The 20,112-nt window shown below is 31.0% G+C and overlaps 1 protein-coding gene across 13 annotated transcripts in view; it reads left to right on the top strand.

Moving 5' to 3' along the window:
• Positions 1–20,112, top strand: part of LOC125070143 (kinesin-like protein unc-104) — a 97,438-nt gene that overhangs the window by 60,055 nt on the left and 17,271 nt on the right. For 8 of the 13 annotated variants that reach the window (XM_047679844.1, XM_047679852.1, XM_047679851.1 and 5 more), the window contains 8 exons: positions 9,970–10,052; positions 14,896–14,974; positions 15,182–15,342; positions 15,547–15,731; positions 16,627–16,738; positions 17,501–17,644; positions 18,851–18,853; positions 19,862–20,025. In XM_047679844.1, coding sequence (XP_047535800.1) covers positions 9,970–10,052; positions 14,896–14,974; positions 15,182–15,342; positions 15,547–15,731; positions 16,627–16,738; positions 17,501–17,644; positions 18,851–18,853; positions 19,862–20,025 — 931 coding nt within the window. The remainder of the gene's footprint in view (positions 1–9,969; positions 10,053–14,895; positions 14,975–15,181; positions 15,343–15,546; positions 15,732–16,626; positions 16,739–17,500; positions 17,645–18,850; positions 18,854–19,861; positions 20,026–20,112) is intronic. The other 5 variants (XM_047679856.1, XM_047679853.1, XM_047679855.1 and 2 more) reach the window with 1 other exon arrangement.

Here is a 20,112-nt window from a genome sequence, read left to right as displayed (position 1 = left end):
ATTAAGAATAGAGACATTTACCCAGTAGTAGGACATTTCATGGCTGGTAATTCTCTTAAAAAAGTTTCACATTTCTTAAATCAATATTAATTGTTATGAATGCGTATTATGCTCAAGGTTACTATTTAAATTACTATGTTTTATACTCCTAACCGTTTTTATAGCTTAACTAACAACGTACGTATTGATTTTGGTCTAATAGAATGATCGAAATGTAACATAGCTTTACAACCTTCAGAAAAGATAAAAAAACGAAGATAAAAAGTCCGGTTGCGAGTTGTTCTTGGACCGAAGGCTGCGCAGTGCGCATTGTTAAGAAATAATAGTGAAAGATACGAATACAAGATTCTAGTAATTTGTTTTTTATAACACATACGAATTATTTGGAACCATATCAAATTGTAGTTTTCGTTTTAAAATTGTGAGTAAGTCAGACTACGTTTGTGATAAATCGTTTTTTTTTCTGACGGAATATATAGGTTTTCATTTAAAATTATATTATTTTTTGTAATTATTTTCAATAAAAGGATACCGATATCTTAAATCTTTAAAGGATTTTTTGTATCTGAGAACTTACATTTCGGCCTGAAACAACTATACTAATGTACATTGTTAATATTTAAGCATATATTTGTAACAGACTTTATAAGAATGTTGTTGACTGATTTAAAAAAAAAAAAAATTACGTGTAAGTCTTTCCTCTCGCTTTTCTTCAACGGAAACCTGGAACGGAAATGTGTAACGGGAAGTGCGGTGCTAGAGTTGGCCGTCAGGAGGTACAAACCTTTTTTTACGAAAAGATAACGATGATATTCCTTGTTACTAAGGTGAGATGTCAGATGTTAAAAATTATAAGCGACTACTTCAAGGCTCTATATTCATCATATATAACAAGGAGGTTTAATATTAATTTAATAAGAAATTTGTGAAATTACTTATAGATGTCTCACGGTACGTCTATAACGATTCAATATAATTCGAGATTCGTCCCACTTATATAATTAAAAAAAAACCATCAACGAGGATATAACTTAAGCTTTTGTCTTCTTGTTTCTCTCTTCGCGTGTTTTGTAAATATCCGATTAAAACACACAACTACAATAAAACACACACATACATAAAACATAAATACAATTACAACAAGTATATATAAAATGCTGTTTTTAAACAATTTATTACATTGTTTAGAGTATAGCATGTTAGGTTAAAGTAATGGCAGTAATTCCGCCTTATTGCAGTACAAATAATATTATACCGAAAGAAAATTGTCGATTTCGCCAAGAATATTATCAATTATGTTTACCTCGGGTGTAATATATAAGAATATACGAAATATCAGGTGCGTTAAGAGAATGCGTCCCGACGGTCTATAAGAAATGCTCCCCTATTTGTATTCGTAGGGCTGGGATTCCCCTATTTTCATTTTGGCTTAATAGATCATTGGTTCCGTAATGAGATTAGATTGAATCATTTATATATATTTGTTATTTGGAAATGTTTATTGAGTTTTAATTTATTTAATTATTTCTTATTGCGGTTACTTTTACTTTAATATTGTAAAGGCGAAAGTTTGTATGTATGGATGTTTGTTACTCTCTCACGTAAATTTTATTGAGTGGATTTAAATGAGAACTGACAATAATACAGTAAAGCTCATTCACCAGAATAACACCATAGGTTATAATTTATGAAGATATTATGTGAATAATACCTGATAACCAACGCCTTGAAGCGCGAGCGAAGTCTAATCTAACTAATATATATTAAATATTAGTGGTTTCAATCTTTGAACCGATTTTTATATTATTATATGACTATTTTTTCGTACCTACTCTCGTCTCTTATGCGTTGCAATCATATCGTATCGCTAATCGTGTTATATATAAAGCATATTTTCTTTTGCAATATGACATGGTTTTCGTTGGAAATATTGTGCTAAAAGTCAACAGACCAGTACAAAAGTTATTTATTTTTTATCTCACAAGAGCTAGGACGTGTCGTATAGAGAACAAATAGCTCGTAAACATACTTCGTTTCCAGTAATGTCGTGAACGTGCTCGAACCGCTGCAAGCAAGCTTAAAACTAAAAGTTTACATTATTTATGACCACTTCAATTTCCGTCGTAATACCTTTCTAATGCATTTTTTGTTTTTATTTAGGAAAGGTTTTAGTGGGGGGTTTTTTGAAGGTATATTTGTAAATTATATCTTTTGTAGTAGGGATTTTAATAACAAAACAACATAGCGTAATGTTATGTTTCGCTAAAATGTTACTAATTTATTTCCTTTACACATATTTTACAATAAAAATATATTAATTTAAAGTTTGCATTTAATTTACATTTAATTATGAATCACGAGCGAAAAAAGTATTTGTAACTCTTTGGAGATCGTAAAACGAAGTACTTAATCTTTAACGGTAAAACATTTTGTAATTAAATAACGAAAACTATTAATCCAATAATGAGATATTGACATACTTTCTAGAATAAAGCGGCACTTTGTCTTTGACAATTACGAGATATTATGGCTCTACAGTTGAACGAACTTTGATACCAAAACTGAACTTCCATATTTGAATATAGGGTTATATATATTTTTTTAATTAATTTCGTGCCCATCGCTTTCGGAAGCGTGAGGAAATCTGGTGAGATCGGGACTCTCGCGTAGTCTTATTATTCTACTTAAATAAGAATTCAATGTAATTAACTATGTACCGTACCATACAATACAATGTACCAACAACAAGCAAATATTGTTATGTATGATTAATTAAACCAATTATAAAATATATAAGGTAATAGCTTTAGTTTTTATTCACTTATATACGCTAACTTCTATTTACTTCTATTTAAGGTCATTTTTGAATAATAAAAAATAAACGTGGATCAAAATGAGGCTAGAGAAAAACGAGACTGTCTAGAACAAAGACTTAAAGGAATGTAGGTCAAACGTAACGCCTAACCCTTTTCAGGGCGTTACACTTGTACAATATTCAAAGAAACACAGAGGACAATGACATTTTACTGACTGCAACGAAGATGACTAGATAACTGTTTTACTACATTATTTAATTCCAGATTTTTAAATTTTACATTATATAGTAGAACTTGCAATTCACGCTTGTCACGTTAACAGCCTTTTAAAGCGGTCGATACTGTGAGACGCAGATACTTTTATAATATTATTATGTATAAAAACCTCCGAAACGCGTTGCAGTGTCTGGTAAAAGTTTTATGGATATTAATTTAAAGGTTTTTACAGTGAAGTTTTTCAAAAATGTCGCCTCATTTATGGGTATAGAAGCAGAAGATGTACCTGAACATTGTATTTACTAATTGGTTTTTTAACTCTCGGTTAGAGCGAGTCTATGTAGATTCTGTTGACTCATGAGTCTGTATCCAAACCTCAATACTTTGTGTCTGTTGACATATATAGTCTATATTTATATTAATTTTTTTTTTGTTATTTATTATGAATAACAAAAATATTCATATATAAATATATAATTATAGTATTCAGTTGTTCAGCAGGTTTATCGTGGTTTTATTTGCGTTAAATTAAGTTGCAGCATCACGCTACTATGCACGCTAATATAGTTTATGCAAAATTAAATAATTGTCAAATTATGTTAGAACATCCTGAGATTAGCGCGTCCAAATAAACAAACTAAAGTCTTCAGATTTAAATATTGGTATCGATACAATATATTTAATTAAAGGTTCGTTTTAAAAGAAATAATAACGTTTATTCTTTATACATAGCTGTTCAGTATTTTCCGCCATGTTTGAAACAGAGTTCCCAACAACCTCGGTTTCAATGTTAGAATATAAAGGTATTTTCCGGGCTTTGATAGCGAGGCTTTATATAACAATACTGTTGTCTCTCCGTTCCGGCTGTCGGCTTTTAAACTAATATCGCGGAAGGGAAAAGGGTTGAAAATGAAAGGTTATTATCTAGCATAAAATATGTAATATTTAGTAATAATATGTATGCTATTTTGTATTGATTTGCACGATAAAATACCATACTAACTGAATACAAAACTTGTCCATGACGTCATGTGACGTTTTAATGACTTGGCATGGAATAAAAGACCAAAATTACCTGTCAAGGGAAAACGGTTTTTATTCATAGTTACTTTTCTATATGAGAGCCGAGATGGCCCGGTGGTTAGAACACGTGCATCTTAACCGATGATTTCGGGTTCAAACCCAGGCAGGCACCAACCCAGGAGGCCTTTAGCCCAGCAGTGGGAAAATTTACAGGCTGCTAATGCTTTCTATATGGCTTTTATATATTATTTATATTATATAACTGTATAATATTTTTACCTAAGATTTATATCCTGTATATTGTGCATGCTTAATTTTGTTAACGACCTTTTGGTGTGGAGCAGTAATTTTACACGACTAATCATATGGCAATTTGTACGAACCAGAGATGACTAGTAATCGAAACAAAACCAAAGCCGCCGCTGGCTCTAATGCTATTCAATTATAAATGATATTTATAAAATTTAATATGTACGTATTTTTGCATTAACTAATTGTATATTAAACTAGTGTAAACTAATTGTAACAATATATTGGTTTTTAAATGCCGAACATTAATTAAAAAGTTTATTTGAGAAATTCTTTTTTCAATTTAATAATATTTATTAATGAAAGCTGGGATTTTGTTTTCGCAAAAGGAAATACATAAACTAAGATTCATGTAAGCATAAAACGTGGATGCTAGATCGGCGAACAAGATGAAATTGTGTTACTCCCGGGTGATGGCTGCGCAGTAAAGATCGCATCTGCAGTGTGCATCTTGATGGCTCATAAAACACTGCTCCTCTGTAAGACGGACGAGTAATACTCGGAAATTTTTTAATATCCTCTATAAACTTACGACTGTCTGTTACTACGTACAACTTTATAGTTGAAATTTGTAAATCTTTTTATTTTTCAAGTGGTCCGTTAAGCTGCTGCCGCGAGGTTTTATCGATGTGATCTTCAGACTTCAATGAATAGGATATCTGATGTAAAGATATATTTTAAATCGGACTGGTATTTATCTCAAGATTAGCGCATTCAAACAAACTCAGCATCTTCAGCTATAAGCAAAAAAACAAACGGTAAATGGTCATCACTATTGATACACATTGACGTGCTAAAAGTATATATAGTAAGAAAAAAAATATATTATTAATACAATTGTGGGTTCATACTACTTACAGCATGTATGTATGTATGTGTCCCTTGTGTTTGTAATAACACTGGCACACTCACTATTCAAAGCGAAACTCGGTTATACAGTATTGCTCGATGGTGTTTTAATAAGTGGTGAGTCACTGAATAATCACTTATGCTACAGTAGAAATACATGAATATACATAGCTGTTCAGTATTTTCCGCCATGTTTGAAACAGAGTTCCCAACAACCTCGGTTTCAATGTTAGAATATAAAGGTATTTTCCGGGCTTTGATAGCGAGGCTTTATATAACAATACTGTTGTCTCTCCGTTCCGGCTGTCGGCTTTTAAACTAATATCGCGGAAGGGAAAAGGGTTGAAAATGAAAGGTTATTATCTAGCATAAAATATGTAATATTTAGTAATAATATGTATGCTATTTTGTATTGAATTGCACGATAAAATACCATACTAACTGAATACAAAACTTGTCCATGACGTCATGTGACGTTTTAATGACTTGGCATGGAATAAAAGACCAAAATTACCTGTCAAGGGAAAACGGTTTTTATTCATAGTTACTTTTCTATATGAGAGCCGAGATGGCCCGGTGGTTAGAACACGTGCATCTTAACCGATGATTTCGGGTTCAAACCCAGGCAGGCACCAACCCAGGAGGCCTTTAGCCCAGCAGTGGGAAAATTTACAGGCTGCTAATGCTTTCTATATGGCTTTTATATATTATTTATATTATATAACTGTATAATATTTTTACCTAAGATTTATATCCTGTATATTGTGCATGCTTAATTTTGTTAACGACCTTTTGGTGTGGAGCAGTAATTTTACACGACTAATCATATGGCAATTTGTACGAACCAGAGATGACTAGTAATCGAAACAAAACCAAAGCCGCCGCTGGCTCTAATGCTATTCAATTATAAATGATATTTATAAAATTTAATATGTACGTATTTTTGCATTAACTAATTGTATATTAAACTAGTGTAAACTAATTGTAACAATATATTGGTTTTTAAATGCCGAACATTAATTAAAAAGTTTATTTGAGAAATTCTTTTTTCAATTTAATAATATTTATTAATGAAAGCTGGGATTTTGTTTTCGCAAAAGGAAATACATAAACTAAGATTCATGTAAGCATAAAACGTGGATGCTAGATCGGCGAACAAGATGAAATTGTGTTACTCCCGGGTGATGGCTGCGCAGTAAAGATCGCATCTGCAGTGTGCATCTTGATGGCTCATAAAACACTGCTCCTCTGTAAGACGGACGAGTAATACTCGGAAATTTTTTAATATCCTCTATAAACTTACGACTGTCTGTTACTACGTACAACTTTATAGTTGAAATTTGTAAATCTTTTTATTTTTCAAGTGGTCCGTTAAGCTGCTGCCGCGAGGTTTTATCGATGTGATCTTCAGACTTCAATGAATAGGATATCTGATGTAAAGATATATTTTAAATCGGACTGGTATTTATCTCAAGATTAGCGCATTAAAACAAACTCAGCATCTTCAACTATAAGCAAAAAAACAAACGGTAAATGGTCATCACTATTGATACACATTGACGTGCTAAAAGTATATATAGTAAGAAAAAAAATATATTATTAATACAATTGTGGGTTCATACTACTTACAGCATGTATGTATGTATGTGTCCCTTGTGTTTGTAATAACACTGGCACACTCACTATTCAAAACGAAACTCGGTTATACAGTATTGCTCGATGGTGTTTTAATAAGTGGTGAGTCACTGAATAATCACTTATGCTACAGTAGAAATAGAACCATGTTAAATTCATTCGACTAATGACTTTGTTTTTTACGTTCTAGTTAGCTATACGCCGCTACGAGTATGTCGTTTAAAATTCCCTATTTCAAGTGGAGATTATGTATATTAAACGACTATATAAATACAACCGTTGCATATTGATACGCGTGATATTAAAAAGTTCTCTCCGTATTCAATTGATATTTAAACACGAAGTAACAAAGCGAAGTTTTCGTCGAACAAGTTAACAAATTACGGTGCTTACGTTTTGAAATGATTACCTTCGCAGTTCCGCAAATTTATATCAATCACCCAATAATTAATAATTGTAACTCAATGCAACTATTCAAATTCCATTGGCACAATATGTTTTATGCATATGTATATAAACCATACAAACATTTTTTTTATAGTTAACGATATTTCTTGTTTAATATTTTACCTAACGTTAAACAAGATCGACGAATACCTACATAAAATTTTGTTTTTGAAAATTGTCAACATTTCACATGTATGTAACTTTTTTTTTTGTCTTTTTGTCAAATAATCAACTCCATATCGTTTACTAAGTCTAGTAAAACCTTTGTGATGTATATTAGTTCCTAAATATATTAATATACAAGTTCTGTTAAATTTATTTCTTTTCACGTTTGAATAGCTTAAAAACAAATTCACATATCACAATACAAAATATTGATACATACATATCACAAGACAGTAATTAAGAAAATGAGTTTAAGAAAATATCACAATACAAAATATTGATACATACATATTACAAGACAGTAATTGAAATTAACGTTATACTGATCTGATGATGGAGTTAGGAGGTCGTTACTGGGAGCATTTATTAGTTTAAAACTTTAGTAAGGCAAGTTTACTGAGATTTAAACAAGTTTTTAGTTTAAAGTTTTTAATCTAGTCGATTCAACCAATATACTACTTTAATCCGTGAGCTTATGTATATATTTCCTTCCAATTATGTATTCTAATCCGCCAAGGTGAGAGCATTTGTATGTCATCTCAACAAAACAGGAATAACGTATTATACTAACATATTTGAATTTATTTATTTCAATTTTACATTTTTTTAATAATTTGAATGTTCCTTATTAACTTTTGTCTTATTTTTAATACCCAACTAAACTGCTAAACTAATATACATAAAATTATAGGGGAGTTTTTTATATATAGTAATATTATACAAGTAACTGCGATTCGCAGCTTTACCCTATATTTTAACAGTTTAAATGTTGACGGGCATGAATTTTATATAATTACTAGATAAAAACCTGGCTTCGCTCGGGTTCAATTAATAAAACTAAACAAATACGGTTTATCGGAACAAAAAAAAGACCCAAATTGTTTTTTATATATCTCGATTATAGGAATTTTGCGGATATATAGATGTTGTCTATTATATATAATATTGTCGGGACTATCGTAGAGCTGCACGAAATTAATAAATTTCATCATTCACGGACTAAGCGTCCGTGTTTCTTTTTTAATGAATTGCTAAATATACATTTAATTTTTGATTGCTCACTTATATGATATTGTGCATCGATGTAGTTCTACTTAAACATGTTCGAGGATAACCTCGTTTACTTTACCGAATTGTATTATACTATTCTTATCGATATTAATAGCCATGTTGGATTAGTGGCGAGCTTGTAAGAATGTAGATCCAAAGGAACAGCGTCGGGTTGGTGGAAATAATTGCATTTTTCTGTCAAGATATCGATCAATGTTGTTTTCTATTTTAAAGACGTATCACTTTGAATGTCACCTATATCAGTTGTTAATTTTAAGTGTTTACCAAAGTTGATGGTGTATCTATTTCAATAATATATAAATAAATTATTAATCAATGATTGGGGCATACATAAGCTAGGTAAATATGAATATATAATATAATATGCATTCAGTTATTTTAAGGAATCACATAAATTATTTCATTATTACCACAACATCAGTCTTATATTACAGTATATGGGCGGGGTATATCTTACAAACTTTAATATGAAATTATTTTCAATGGGAATTGCTGTAAAAAAAGTATATAACGGTTCTATTACTTAGCTATTAAATTCTAAATGAAAAGGTTTCTTTTGAAATGCAATTTCCGTAATTTTCCCGTGAAAGGTACTCGAATAGGATACGCGACGGCGTCGACTGCGGTCGATACGTCGCGACGCAGCGCCGCGCACCTACGCCTTAGCTTACCTCGTAAGGAAAATTGGACGTGAAAAAATTATGCAATACGAATACTGAACGAGAAATAAGAAATGTTATGTAATTGTAATTTCAATACATTGATTTAGGAGTTTAGGTATAATGTTTCAGTGCAAAGTTATTTAGATGAAATTAATATTTAGAATTGCTTCGCTTCGATAAGTAGTACAATACTTTAACGATATTATTTTAAATAATTAGATTATAATAATTTTATTTGAAATATGTGAACTGAATTAACTTAGTTATTACAAGACATTGATCATTAGCCTAGCCTAGGCGATACTTTAAACTTGAACCGACTTTTTCGTATGCAATTTTTTTTTTAAGAATGTCCTGTTTTATAATCGTTGGAATTGTTTTTATAAACGTGTATTATATAGTACACTACACTACATCATGTTCGCAAATACTTTAATTTCTCACTCCTTTAATCCGATCAGACGGCTAATCCGACCCGACCGGAAAGAGCTCGGGCAAATAAGTATAAATAGAAATCCTACTTACTTTTTACTTGAGCGTCCCGGAGATTACAAACCCTTACAAGCGTACCACTAGGCCAATGAGGACGGAAAGTGATAATGAAATTAGAATTTTAAATACCGCTTGGAACCTTGGTACATTTTGCATTGTATCTTTCTAAACAGGAACAAAATTGTTTTTGCCTAAGTAGGGAGACATTTGCTGATGTGGAAAGGGTTTTATTCAGGTCTGTATGTATTTGATTTTTTAATTAATTTTATTTTCATTTGTTACAGTGATTCAAAATCCTAAAGCACCTCCGGGCAACAAGGAACCTCCTAAAAGCTTCAACTTTGATTTCTCCTACTGGTCTCACAATGTAAGTTAAAAATTACTTTTTTTCAAATATAAGATTTCTTAATAAGTTAAATTTCATATATTCTGTTTAGAATCATAATTTTTATTCAATATATTTATTTAAACTCATTTACAAATGATGAATAAAGTTGTCTTCAGTCTGTTCTCACGGAAATCATATTTTGAAAAAAATAAAACAACACAGTAATAATCTAGAGAGAGTTTAATAAACGTTTGAATTAATTATTAATAATAAAGTTTAGCTCTAGATTATTATTTATGTATGTATCGATATAATGTCGATCGAAATAACTAAAACAGACGGGCTAACTGTATTATATTGGTGTGCGTGAGAGTTATACTTGAGTTGACACTCGTCAAACGTCAAACTACCTAATTAGTGTGCGTGTACTTAGTGACCAACTGTTTGACACTATTTTTGCCTTCTCAAATAACCAAAGGTATAGCTAATGAGACTCTCTTCGGGATGTTTTGAACAAAGTAGGAATACTCACTGTTGCGTCTCAATATATTTACATAAATATTATGTACATTCACAGTAGCATTGATCACTTTGATAAAATCAGTGATAATCATTGTATGTGCACAAGAAGTAAGGATAAGCTTAGAACGCCAAGTTTCCGACTCCGCAATGTCAATAAATCATTCTTGGGGCAAGGTATCCTCTTCTATAATAAAATTCCGCAGACATTTAAACTTAACTTTGCCATTTCATAGATTCAAGTCATTTGTGAAAAATACATTGGTTAAGAAGGCATATTATTCGGTACAAGATTATATTGATGATAAAAAAGCGTGGAGTTAATGCTTGTTGACCTCCAGGCAGGATACATAACATACTGTAAATAATTGTATTTAACTAACATGACTGTATTTTTAGATCTTGAAAAAGAGTAACTACTGAGTTTCTTGCTGGTTCTTCTCGGTAGAATCTACATTTCGAACCGGTGGTAGCTTTACTCTAAATAGTTTGTCAAATGACGATCCAAAAGTGCTTATAAAAGCCTACTTGAATAAAGTATATTTTGATTTGATTTGAATGTTTAATATGATGAATGTCCAACGATTCCTTAAAGATGAAAAATGTCATTATTACAACATAACGTTAAAATAACAAATTCACTTGCGTCGAAACACATCCAGAACAATGATATCTATGTTTATTTACTTTAGTAACCCAAACGTACGAAACACGCAAGAGTTTGATTGATTGTACGTTACTGTCGGAACAAATAAACATTCGATCATTTTGATATGGGTAAGCGTAATAGCAGCAATACTAAAGTTTATTCAAGATTGATAGATTGACAGCTGACATTGTGTATCTATATAATAATTGTCGCCCGTGGCTTCGGTCGCGTTTTAGGGGTTGGTCGTTAAATGTTACATAAAAATTAGCCTATGTCCTGAGGTTCAAGCTTGCCTCGTACTCAACCTTATAAAAATGGGCTCATTTGTTTGGTTGTCAAAGAGTAACAGACCGATAGACAGATAGAGAATTACTTTCGCGTTTATAATATTAGTATAGATAAAATTGATATTGGTGTATCTGTAAGAAATTAATAGATAAGATAGAATCATTTGATAGAAATATATATAATTTGGAAAACATGTGTATTTTTTCATGGAGAATGTTTTTGTACAGTCGGTACACTATATTAGTCACCGTCTAGATGGCGTTCGTTACCACAATTGATGGTGATATATAGATATGGTGGATAATATCTACAAGGTTTTGATAGTATTTTATAAAGCAATAACATGTAGATTGCCCCTAAAAGTCAAATATCCTGCGGTAACCGCGGAGAGAACTCGCTGTGATTGTTCTCAACCCCTCGCTGGTTATTAGCTTTCGATTACTTCGTCGAACAGATGTTGCAATATTATATTGCCAACATATGTTCTAATATTTATGGCAACTACAAATCAATGAAATATATTAATTTACTACTTTCCTAATAAATTGTTAATGTCAAAGCTATAATTTATATACCCAAGTGCTTAGAATGAATGAATTGTATGTGTTAAGTTTAATTAATTTTATCAGGCGAAGCTAGTCATATTAGAGTAACTACTGAGTAGTAAACTCAGTAATTAATCTACTTTCCGAAACTGTGATTGCTTTACTTTTAATTCTATATGTTAACGTGATATGACCATTCAAAAAATTTTGTCAGCCTACTCGAATAAAGAATATTTTGATTTTATTTATTTCTGGAGTTTTCGGAAGATCACAGTTCCCATCTTTGGTATCACCAACGAATATTATATTCATTTTATATTTATTACTCAATCAAGTGAGTGTAGACGATTTTGTTTTTGTAGATATTTTACATGATTGACGTTCTTTGAAGACCAGACTAGGCTATACTAGACTTATTGTTTGGTCACTGTCTAGAGTTAAAATTAATTTTACAAATTTGTCGTATAGCTAACGGATTATTAATAAAGATTTATTTAAAGTAAATTAAGATTAAATTAGACAATGGGTAATGTAAGTAAAAGTTAAATAAATATTACCTTTGATAAAAATATTCGTGAATCACTGACGAGGTGGGCACAGCCGTGTTTCGGGAGGCAGCCATATTGTATCGACAACGCGATTAAGAGATTAGATATCTGCGATACGTGTATTAAACTATAGGGTTTCTAATCCCGACTTGTGTGCCGTTTCCTTTATGTAATGAAGTGTGAATATCTTATCCTGAAAGAACTTGCTTAACTCAGAAATAAAATGATGTTTCTTAGGTTTTCTTATACCATTTTATAATTATTATTTTTAATGTATTTACACGACGCCCAATGAAATTATGTATCTGTCCAATCAATTTTCCCGCCATGACGAGTATCTGTCAATGTTTATGTTGCCAGATTAAAAAAGTGTATATTATAATGATTATTATACAAAGTGACAGCTACTCGTCTGCAATATACCTATTGATAATAATAATTCGTATAATATTAAGTATTACATTCTAATGGAGTCTTACAATCCATTGTTTGAAATAAGAACGACTGACGATTCTCTTAAACGTACTGTGTCGGTTTTTTTATGTATTTCATTCCGTTTATTCGAATATTAATAAGACAAGCCGTAACAAGTTTATAGAATGTAATCGACAAAGAAAAACGATTATTTAAAAATAGTGATTCGAATTCAATAATAAATAGTAAATGTCGAAAAATTTTATGCTTATTTCGATAGTAAAACTTTATTAAGTAATCTTACATCATATGTTAATTACGTAATAAAAAATGACTCAATGGGAAAATTTTGAGAAAAAGTTTCACAACACTGTATGCCCAAATATTTGCTCTTAAAATTGGAAAAACTGAAACGTGTACTGTCTGCGTTTGGCGCAGACAGTACACGTTTCAGTTCACCTTGCGACGTCAATGATCGTCATACCTTATTATTTTCCTGAAAGACACGGACTGAGCCTGTTGATTAACTGTAGTAATATTTTAGAAGAGGTTTACTTTGTTGTTTTAAAGACTTATTTACATGGGTTTTGAAATTAGTTCCAGTTGAATAATACAAAATAACATTACCAGTATAAAAAATACATAAATGTTATAATTTTATTTTTTCCTGTAATAAGAATAGATTTATTTATGGCTAGAGGAATCTGTTGTTTTTTTTATAAAATATTTTAACTGTGTAATCTGTATAATTGGAAATCATAAATTTAGCTGCCGGTATAGCACATTTTGTAGCGAGAAGCGTCGAATAATTTTGCATATATTAATTCCAATTCTCTGAAATTATGTTCATTTCAATTGCAAATTCTGTAATATCCACGCTATTTGTACCATTTTAACAGTATGTCAGAATCAAAAGTGTTATGATGAATAATATTATACCTTTGCCTCTGTTTTGACGTTTTTTTTTAAACAAAACTTACAATGTTATTATAGAATTATGGAGCAATTGTCCATTTCGAAATGAAACCGCAAACTGGATGGTTTCGCAAACCGTAACAATCGTTCCAAATTAATTGTCAAAGAGATTGGAGTTTGCGGACGATTTTGTGGTTTAGAAACAATTGTATTACGACCTTAGGGTGGCTATTCGATTACACTATATGATTAGTTAGTAATCGTTTAATGTTTTAACGTAGCCTTGTCTATTAATAGATAGATTCATGAATATTACAGTTTTGCCACTTCCATAAAAGTCAAAATTATAATGTATATATATATAAATTTTATAAAACTTTTGTTTCTTTTACGGCTTAAGCCAAAAATATTAAGGCCAAACTAAATTGTTCTAGACTATAATATAATAGTACACATAAGATAAACCGATTTGACTAGACAAACTAGTTTGCTATAACATTTTGTAGCAAAACTTTATCATTTATCATATTTCTTCATTGGCAATAAGGTCCATCTCGTGTTGGCCGAGAAATATTATTGACGTGACAACTCAGTAGTAACTCAGTAGTGCTTGCTCGGCTTTAAAGCTTGCGATCAGAGGTTGACAATCACATATACTATTTACTGGATTTTGGTACAAATATTAAATTGTAATGTTGAAAGAGGACGATGAAAATATTCTTTATTCCAAATTCAAAGGTCATCGCTCACGTTGCTCCTGAAACTATAAACGAATGAAATATTTGCTAATGAAAATAAAATCAGACACGTTTTTGAATAATAATAAACAAAAATGTTTGTACGCTCGTTAATGACCCAGCGGGTTCACGACCGGAGTCAGACACTCGACACGAGCCGTTGTAATGAACCGCTTCGCGTAAAAATGCATGTTTCTTAGTTACATTAAAAACCTTTTATTTTTTTGTGCCTTTTCATTTGTATTTTTTATATATATATTGTTTCAGCCGAGTGACCCGGAGTTCTCATCCCAGGTGATGGTGTACAAAGATATCGGCGAAGAAATGCTTCAACATTCCTTTGATGGTAAGAAAAAACTAATATTTTACATGGAATGATCTATCCAGTAAACTTAAATATATACATAGCATTGTGGAAGATCTATAATTTTCATTTGTTTCAAGATTGAAGAAACAAAACCAGTGATTGTTAAATTGTTAAGCGGGCCCTTATACCTTCGAGCAATTAACGAATATTTAAAAAAATACATAATACTCGTAATTAATTTTCTAGGCTACAATATATGCATATTCGCCTACGGACAGACGGGTGCGGGGAAGTCCTATACCATGATGGGAAGGGGAGAGGAAGGCCAAGAGGGGATTATACCTCAAATTTGCAAAGATTTGTTTAGGCGCATTCGACAAACCACCTCGGAAGATCTTAAATATTCGGTAAGAAGTAACAACATTAACTAGAAATAGTATGAGCTAGCTTTATTAATAAGTTTGTCTAAATTAACGCTTTCCAGTTACATAAGATCAGGTCTATGAATTGTCTTTGTATGGTCGATGGTCACAAAAATATTCGGAATTATTAAAATTTTTATTTGCTAATAACTACGTCTATATTTATCAATAAATATGTCTTTCCGAAAGGTTGAAGTATCCTACATGGAAATATACTGCGAGCGGGTTCGTGACTTACTGAACCCTAAAAATAAAGGGAACCTTCGGGTTCGTGAGCACCCAGCTCTTGGGCCCTACGTGGAGGACCTCAGCAAGCTCGCTGTTATGTCCTATCAAGACATATACGATCTCATCGATGAGGGTAACAAGGCTAGGTAAGTAAAGAAATGTTTCCTATGATCATCTAAAATCACTTTTTGGGTCAGGGACACATTTAAATTAGATCTCGATATATCTTCATCACGCCGAAATAAGTGAAGTTTTTAAACTTTTTTAAGAATTTATATATTGAGAAGTATAAAAGTTATGTCTGTTAATCCTGAAAAAGATAGCTAATGTCTCTTACTTATATATAAGTAACAACATAAGCGGAACATATATGGACACATATGAACATATGGACCTTAAAGGGCTCTAAGATTTGAGTCGAAACCTACTTGTCCTTGTTATAATTATTATGAGCATATATAGCACAATGAAGTGACTCAAGACTAAATTAACAAAATAACTAAAGTCGTCTTTGCTGAGATTCAGTCGCAGCGACCAAACGCATTAATGTGCGAACGCACACTGATGAGTTCTTAGTTTCCTCACTCACATATGTATGTAATGTAGTATGTATTGTTTGAAATACACGAATACTTCTGTTCTTACCTTGGCATAGAATTTAAAAAAAACATCTCTAATTATTTTAATTGAATTAAGTATAAATAATCATTTTTAGTTATTGTTTGCAATTCAAGTACAATTACATCTTGTAAAAGACTCGCGATTTAAAGTAAATATGAGACTATCTAACGAGATTTTTCAAATCGGACTATTAATAGATCCTTAGAATAAAACATCAATACAAACAGCTTTTATAAACTTTGTGTACTCATATACTATGGTTATGGTATATTAATACTATGGTTTAATTTACATTAATTATTCCAAAATTAACCTGAAAATGTCGATCAATATGATCGTAATCCAATAAGTAAGAAATTTTGAAATATAACAACTTGCCACGTGTTTTTATGTTGAATGTAATCATGGTTTTGTCTTCAGGACGGTCGCAGCTACGAACATGAACGAGACGTCGTCTCGTTCACACGCTGTTTTCACGATTTTTTTCACACAACAAAGACACGACAAGACGACTAACTTGGTTTCTGAAAAGGTAACTACTCCCGACATACTTGATTTTCATACAATAAAACCGGTGTGTGTGCGAGAACTAGTGCGGTTCGACCTCGCCCACCAAGGGTTCCGTACAAAGTTGGAAAATATAATTAGTTCGTTGATCACGGCAATTGAGTATCAGAAATACTTTTAGTAACTACAAAGTTTTCGGACATTGCCTCTTGTCAGCTTTCATGATTCTAGTTCAGTGGAAAGAGTCATAACTCTAGTATATACCATATATTTCATACTTATGCGTATGAACATATGAGGTATATACCAAACTTATCTTATACGTTTTCAAAACTTAAATATTTTTTCACTGATCCAAGAAATTGCAGTCTTCAGAATTTGTTATTAAATTTAATTTGATCCCCTGATGTGTTTCTGAGAAAAGGGTCTTGACGGTCAATTAGGGTTTTTGTTGAGGTACGGAACCGTTAAAATAACAAAAATATCGAACGAAAATGTCAGATATTTTATTAATTTATCTAAGGAATACAATCACATTGGTAAGTGATACAAAAGTAGTCGCCTCCCATAGACACTGGCATTGTAAGAAACACAAATCACTTCTTAAACCATCAATGTACCGTCAACTTTGAGATCTAATATATTATGAACTTGAACATGTTAGTTAAAAGACTTGCTGTCTTCTGAGTGGACAATACACTCAAACAATCTTGGACTATATAAAACTTTACCACCGATAATAATCCATCAAAAATTTACGAATAACTAATTTGAATAACATTTCTAGGTGTCAAAAATATCCTTGGTGGATCTCGCCGGATCCGAGCGAGCTGATTCCACAGGCGCTAAAGGAACGAGGCTGAAAGAGGGGGCGAACATCAATAAGTCACTGACGACACTCGGAAAAGTCATTTCAGCTCTGGCTGAAATTGTAAGTCAATTAGAGGATAAAATTAGTATTGCACTGTGGATTTTTAGTTGAGCAGTTCGGCATTGTATGAAAATAAAACACATGTTAATTTTGTTTAAATATTTGTATAAAATTCTTATCCGATGTAAGTGTAGCATAGGACGTATTTGTTAATATTTTGTAGTCTGTGACGTCATAGTACGGTGTCTCTTAGTATTCAATATGTTTTAGATTTTCCAGAAATAATTTAATATTTCAATAACTTTTTTAATACTTAAAAAATATTATAATAATATATTTGGAAAATTAAATATAATACATTTTCTTTTTTCTATAGATTAAGAATTTAAAAAAAAAAAACTTTATTTATATCTGACACTCCTAATACAATAAAAAAATTAAAAGAAAAAAAAAAGATTCCTATAAAACATATCATCATTAGTTCCACGTCTTAACTTATGAATAGAACTAAGTGGAGAAGTAATACTTAACCAGTTACTCATAAAGAAGGTTTTGCTATTATTATACTCATTTCTCTCTTAACTATGTTTAGTTAAGAAAAAAAAAATTATATTTCATACGACAGAATTTACGGTATTCGTTGAAATTCTCCTTTAAATTATTTCAATGATTCGATATGACTTGCGCGCCATCTATTATCCACGAATAGTACTATTTCAGACTCACTTTCATCAAACACTACAAAGTTTCATTCCGTTTGCACGAATAAATACATTCTATATGTATATATGTGTGTGTAACTTACATTGGATAATGTATTAATAGTTTTAGTTCTATATGTCAAACTGTATACAACTTTAAAACCACGTGTGTAATTGCATTGGTTGAGTAGGTTCTGTCATAGTAGTGTGAATGTGTGGGATGCTAGATTTGTATATAACTACTTATATATGTGTCTGTGAATGCGCTAATAATTGAAAATATTATTTCAATAAAATTTCAATTTCATAACATTGATGCAAAGTTATTAAATAATATAAAAATTAAATTAAATTTTATAAATTTACTGCTTAATTTAATTTACTTGATGGTATTTTTTTTTAATGAGGTGTTAAATAAATTGACAACTTTAAAATGTTCTTAAAATGATTGATAGTGAATATGTAATTGTATGGCTATATTTTAAGCTATGTATATATGTATACATATAGATTTAAACGTATTTTAAACTGTCCTCCTGCATCTTGTTTCTTTGGACGTGTTCAGTCGGTAAGTGCAACTGTGGTTCTATATACATTTATACAACATTCCAATGGCAGAAAAAGTAAAGATAAACGAACCTTATATTTATATATTCCATGATATTTGCTAACAGCTCTGCTATATTATACACTGCAAACGGTTTTTGATTAATGTATATTTATATATAATACAATATTATTCCAATCAACTTTTTTTATGAAGTGTAATTTAACTTCTAAATTTACAAAACTTTGATATTTAAAACGCCATTTTTTGTAATAACTATCATAGATAATTTGACATTTCATGGTCAAAATTGTTTATTTATCTTTACTACTCCCTCCATTGGAATTAGCTATTTGTAATTTCGTGCTGTTTATGTGTTTGTGTGCCTGAAATGTGTATTTACTATAATATACATAACTACGTAGATGTATTCATGTGTATAACTTTGTGTACATTTTTAAATAGAAAACCTTTTTGGTTTTTGCCGAAATTTTTTTTTTGGTATGTATATTTTTATTTATCTGTGACAAAAGCAAATATTACGTTTTTTTAGCTTCCAATAATTGCTTTAGGTATTATAATGTCTCGAGACGTTACTGCATATTATTAATATATTAGTAGTTCGTTAGATTTGCAGCTACACTGAACTACTTAATCTATTGAAGTACACTTTTCTAGAATGTATATTTGTACTACTTACTAAATCATGAACAATAATTACGCAAAAGCTTAAACACACTTCTCTTCGTCGCGGTTTTTTAATAACACGTTGAAACAATGTTATTATCAACCTCATAAGATTATAATGAAAAAAGGCCATATTTTTGAAGCATAGATTTGTTAGCAACATATAGTTGGTTTTAATTCACGTTAGCTTTTAGCTTTTTTACAGTTCACAGATTAAAAAATGCCAAAAAATACTTCATAGATCGCTTTTAAAATGTTTAAAGACTTACGAACACTTGCCTTTCAGAAATGGCACTTTATAGCTATAAAATATAACTAAATAAATTATTTTTATGTTTTTAGGCATCAAAAACTAAGAAGTCGAAGAAAGCTGACTTCATTCCTTACCGTGACTCGGTGCTCACGTGGCTGCTGCGTGAGAATCTCGGCGGGAACTCCAAGACCGCCATGATAGCGGCCATATCACCGGCTGACATTAACTACGATGAAACTCTTAGTACATTGAGGTAAATTAAATATAATTATGCAATTGATAATTTTTATAATTAATTAAACATCTTTATGCACGCCTTAAGTTTATATTTGAATGTATT

Source organism: Vanessa atalanta, chromosome 16, assembly GCF_905147765.1.
Source record: "Vanessa atalanta chromosome 16, ilVanAtal1.2, whole genome shotgun sequence".
NCBI classification, from domain to species: domain Eukaryota; kingdom Metazoa; phylum Arthropoda; class Insecta; order Lepidoptera; family Nymphalidae; genus Vanessa; species Vanessa atalanta.
The sequence above is the reverse complement of the archived record's forward strand: the minus strand, read 5'-3'. Positions and strand labels throughout refer to the sequence as shown.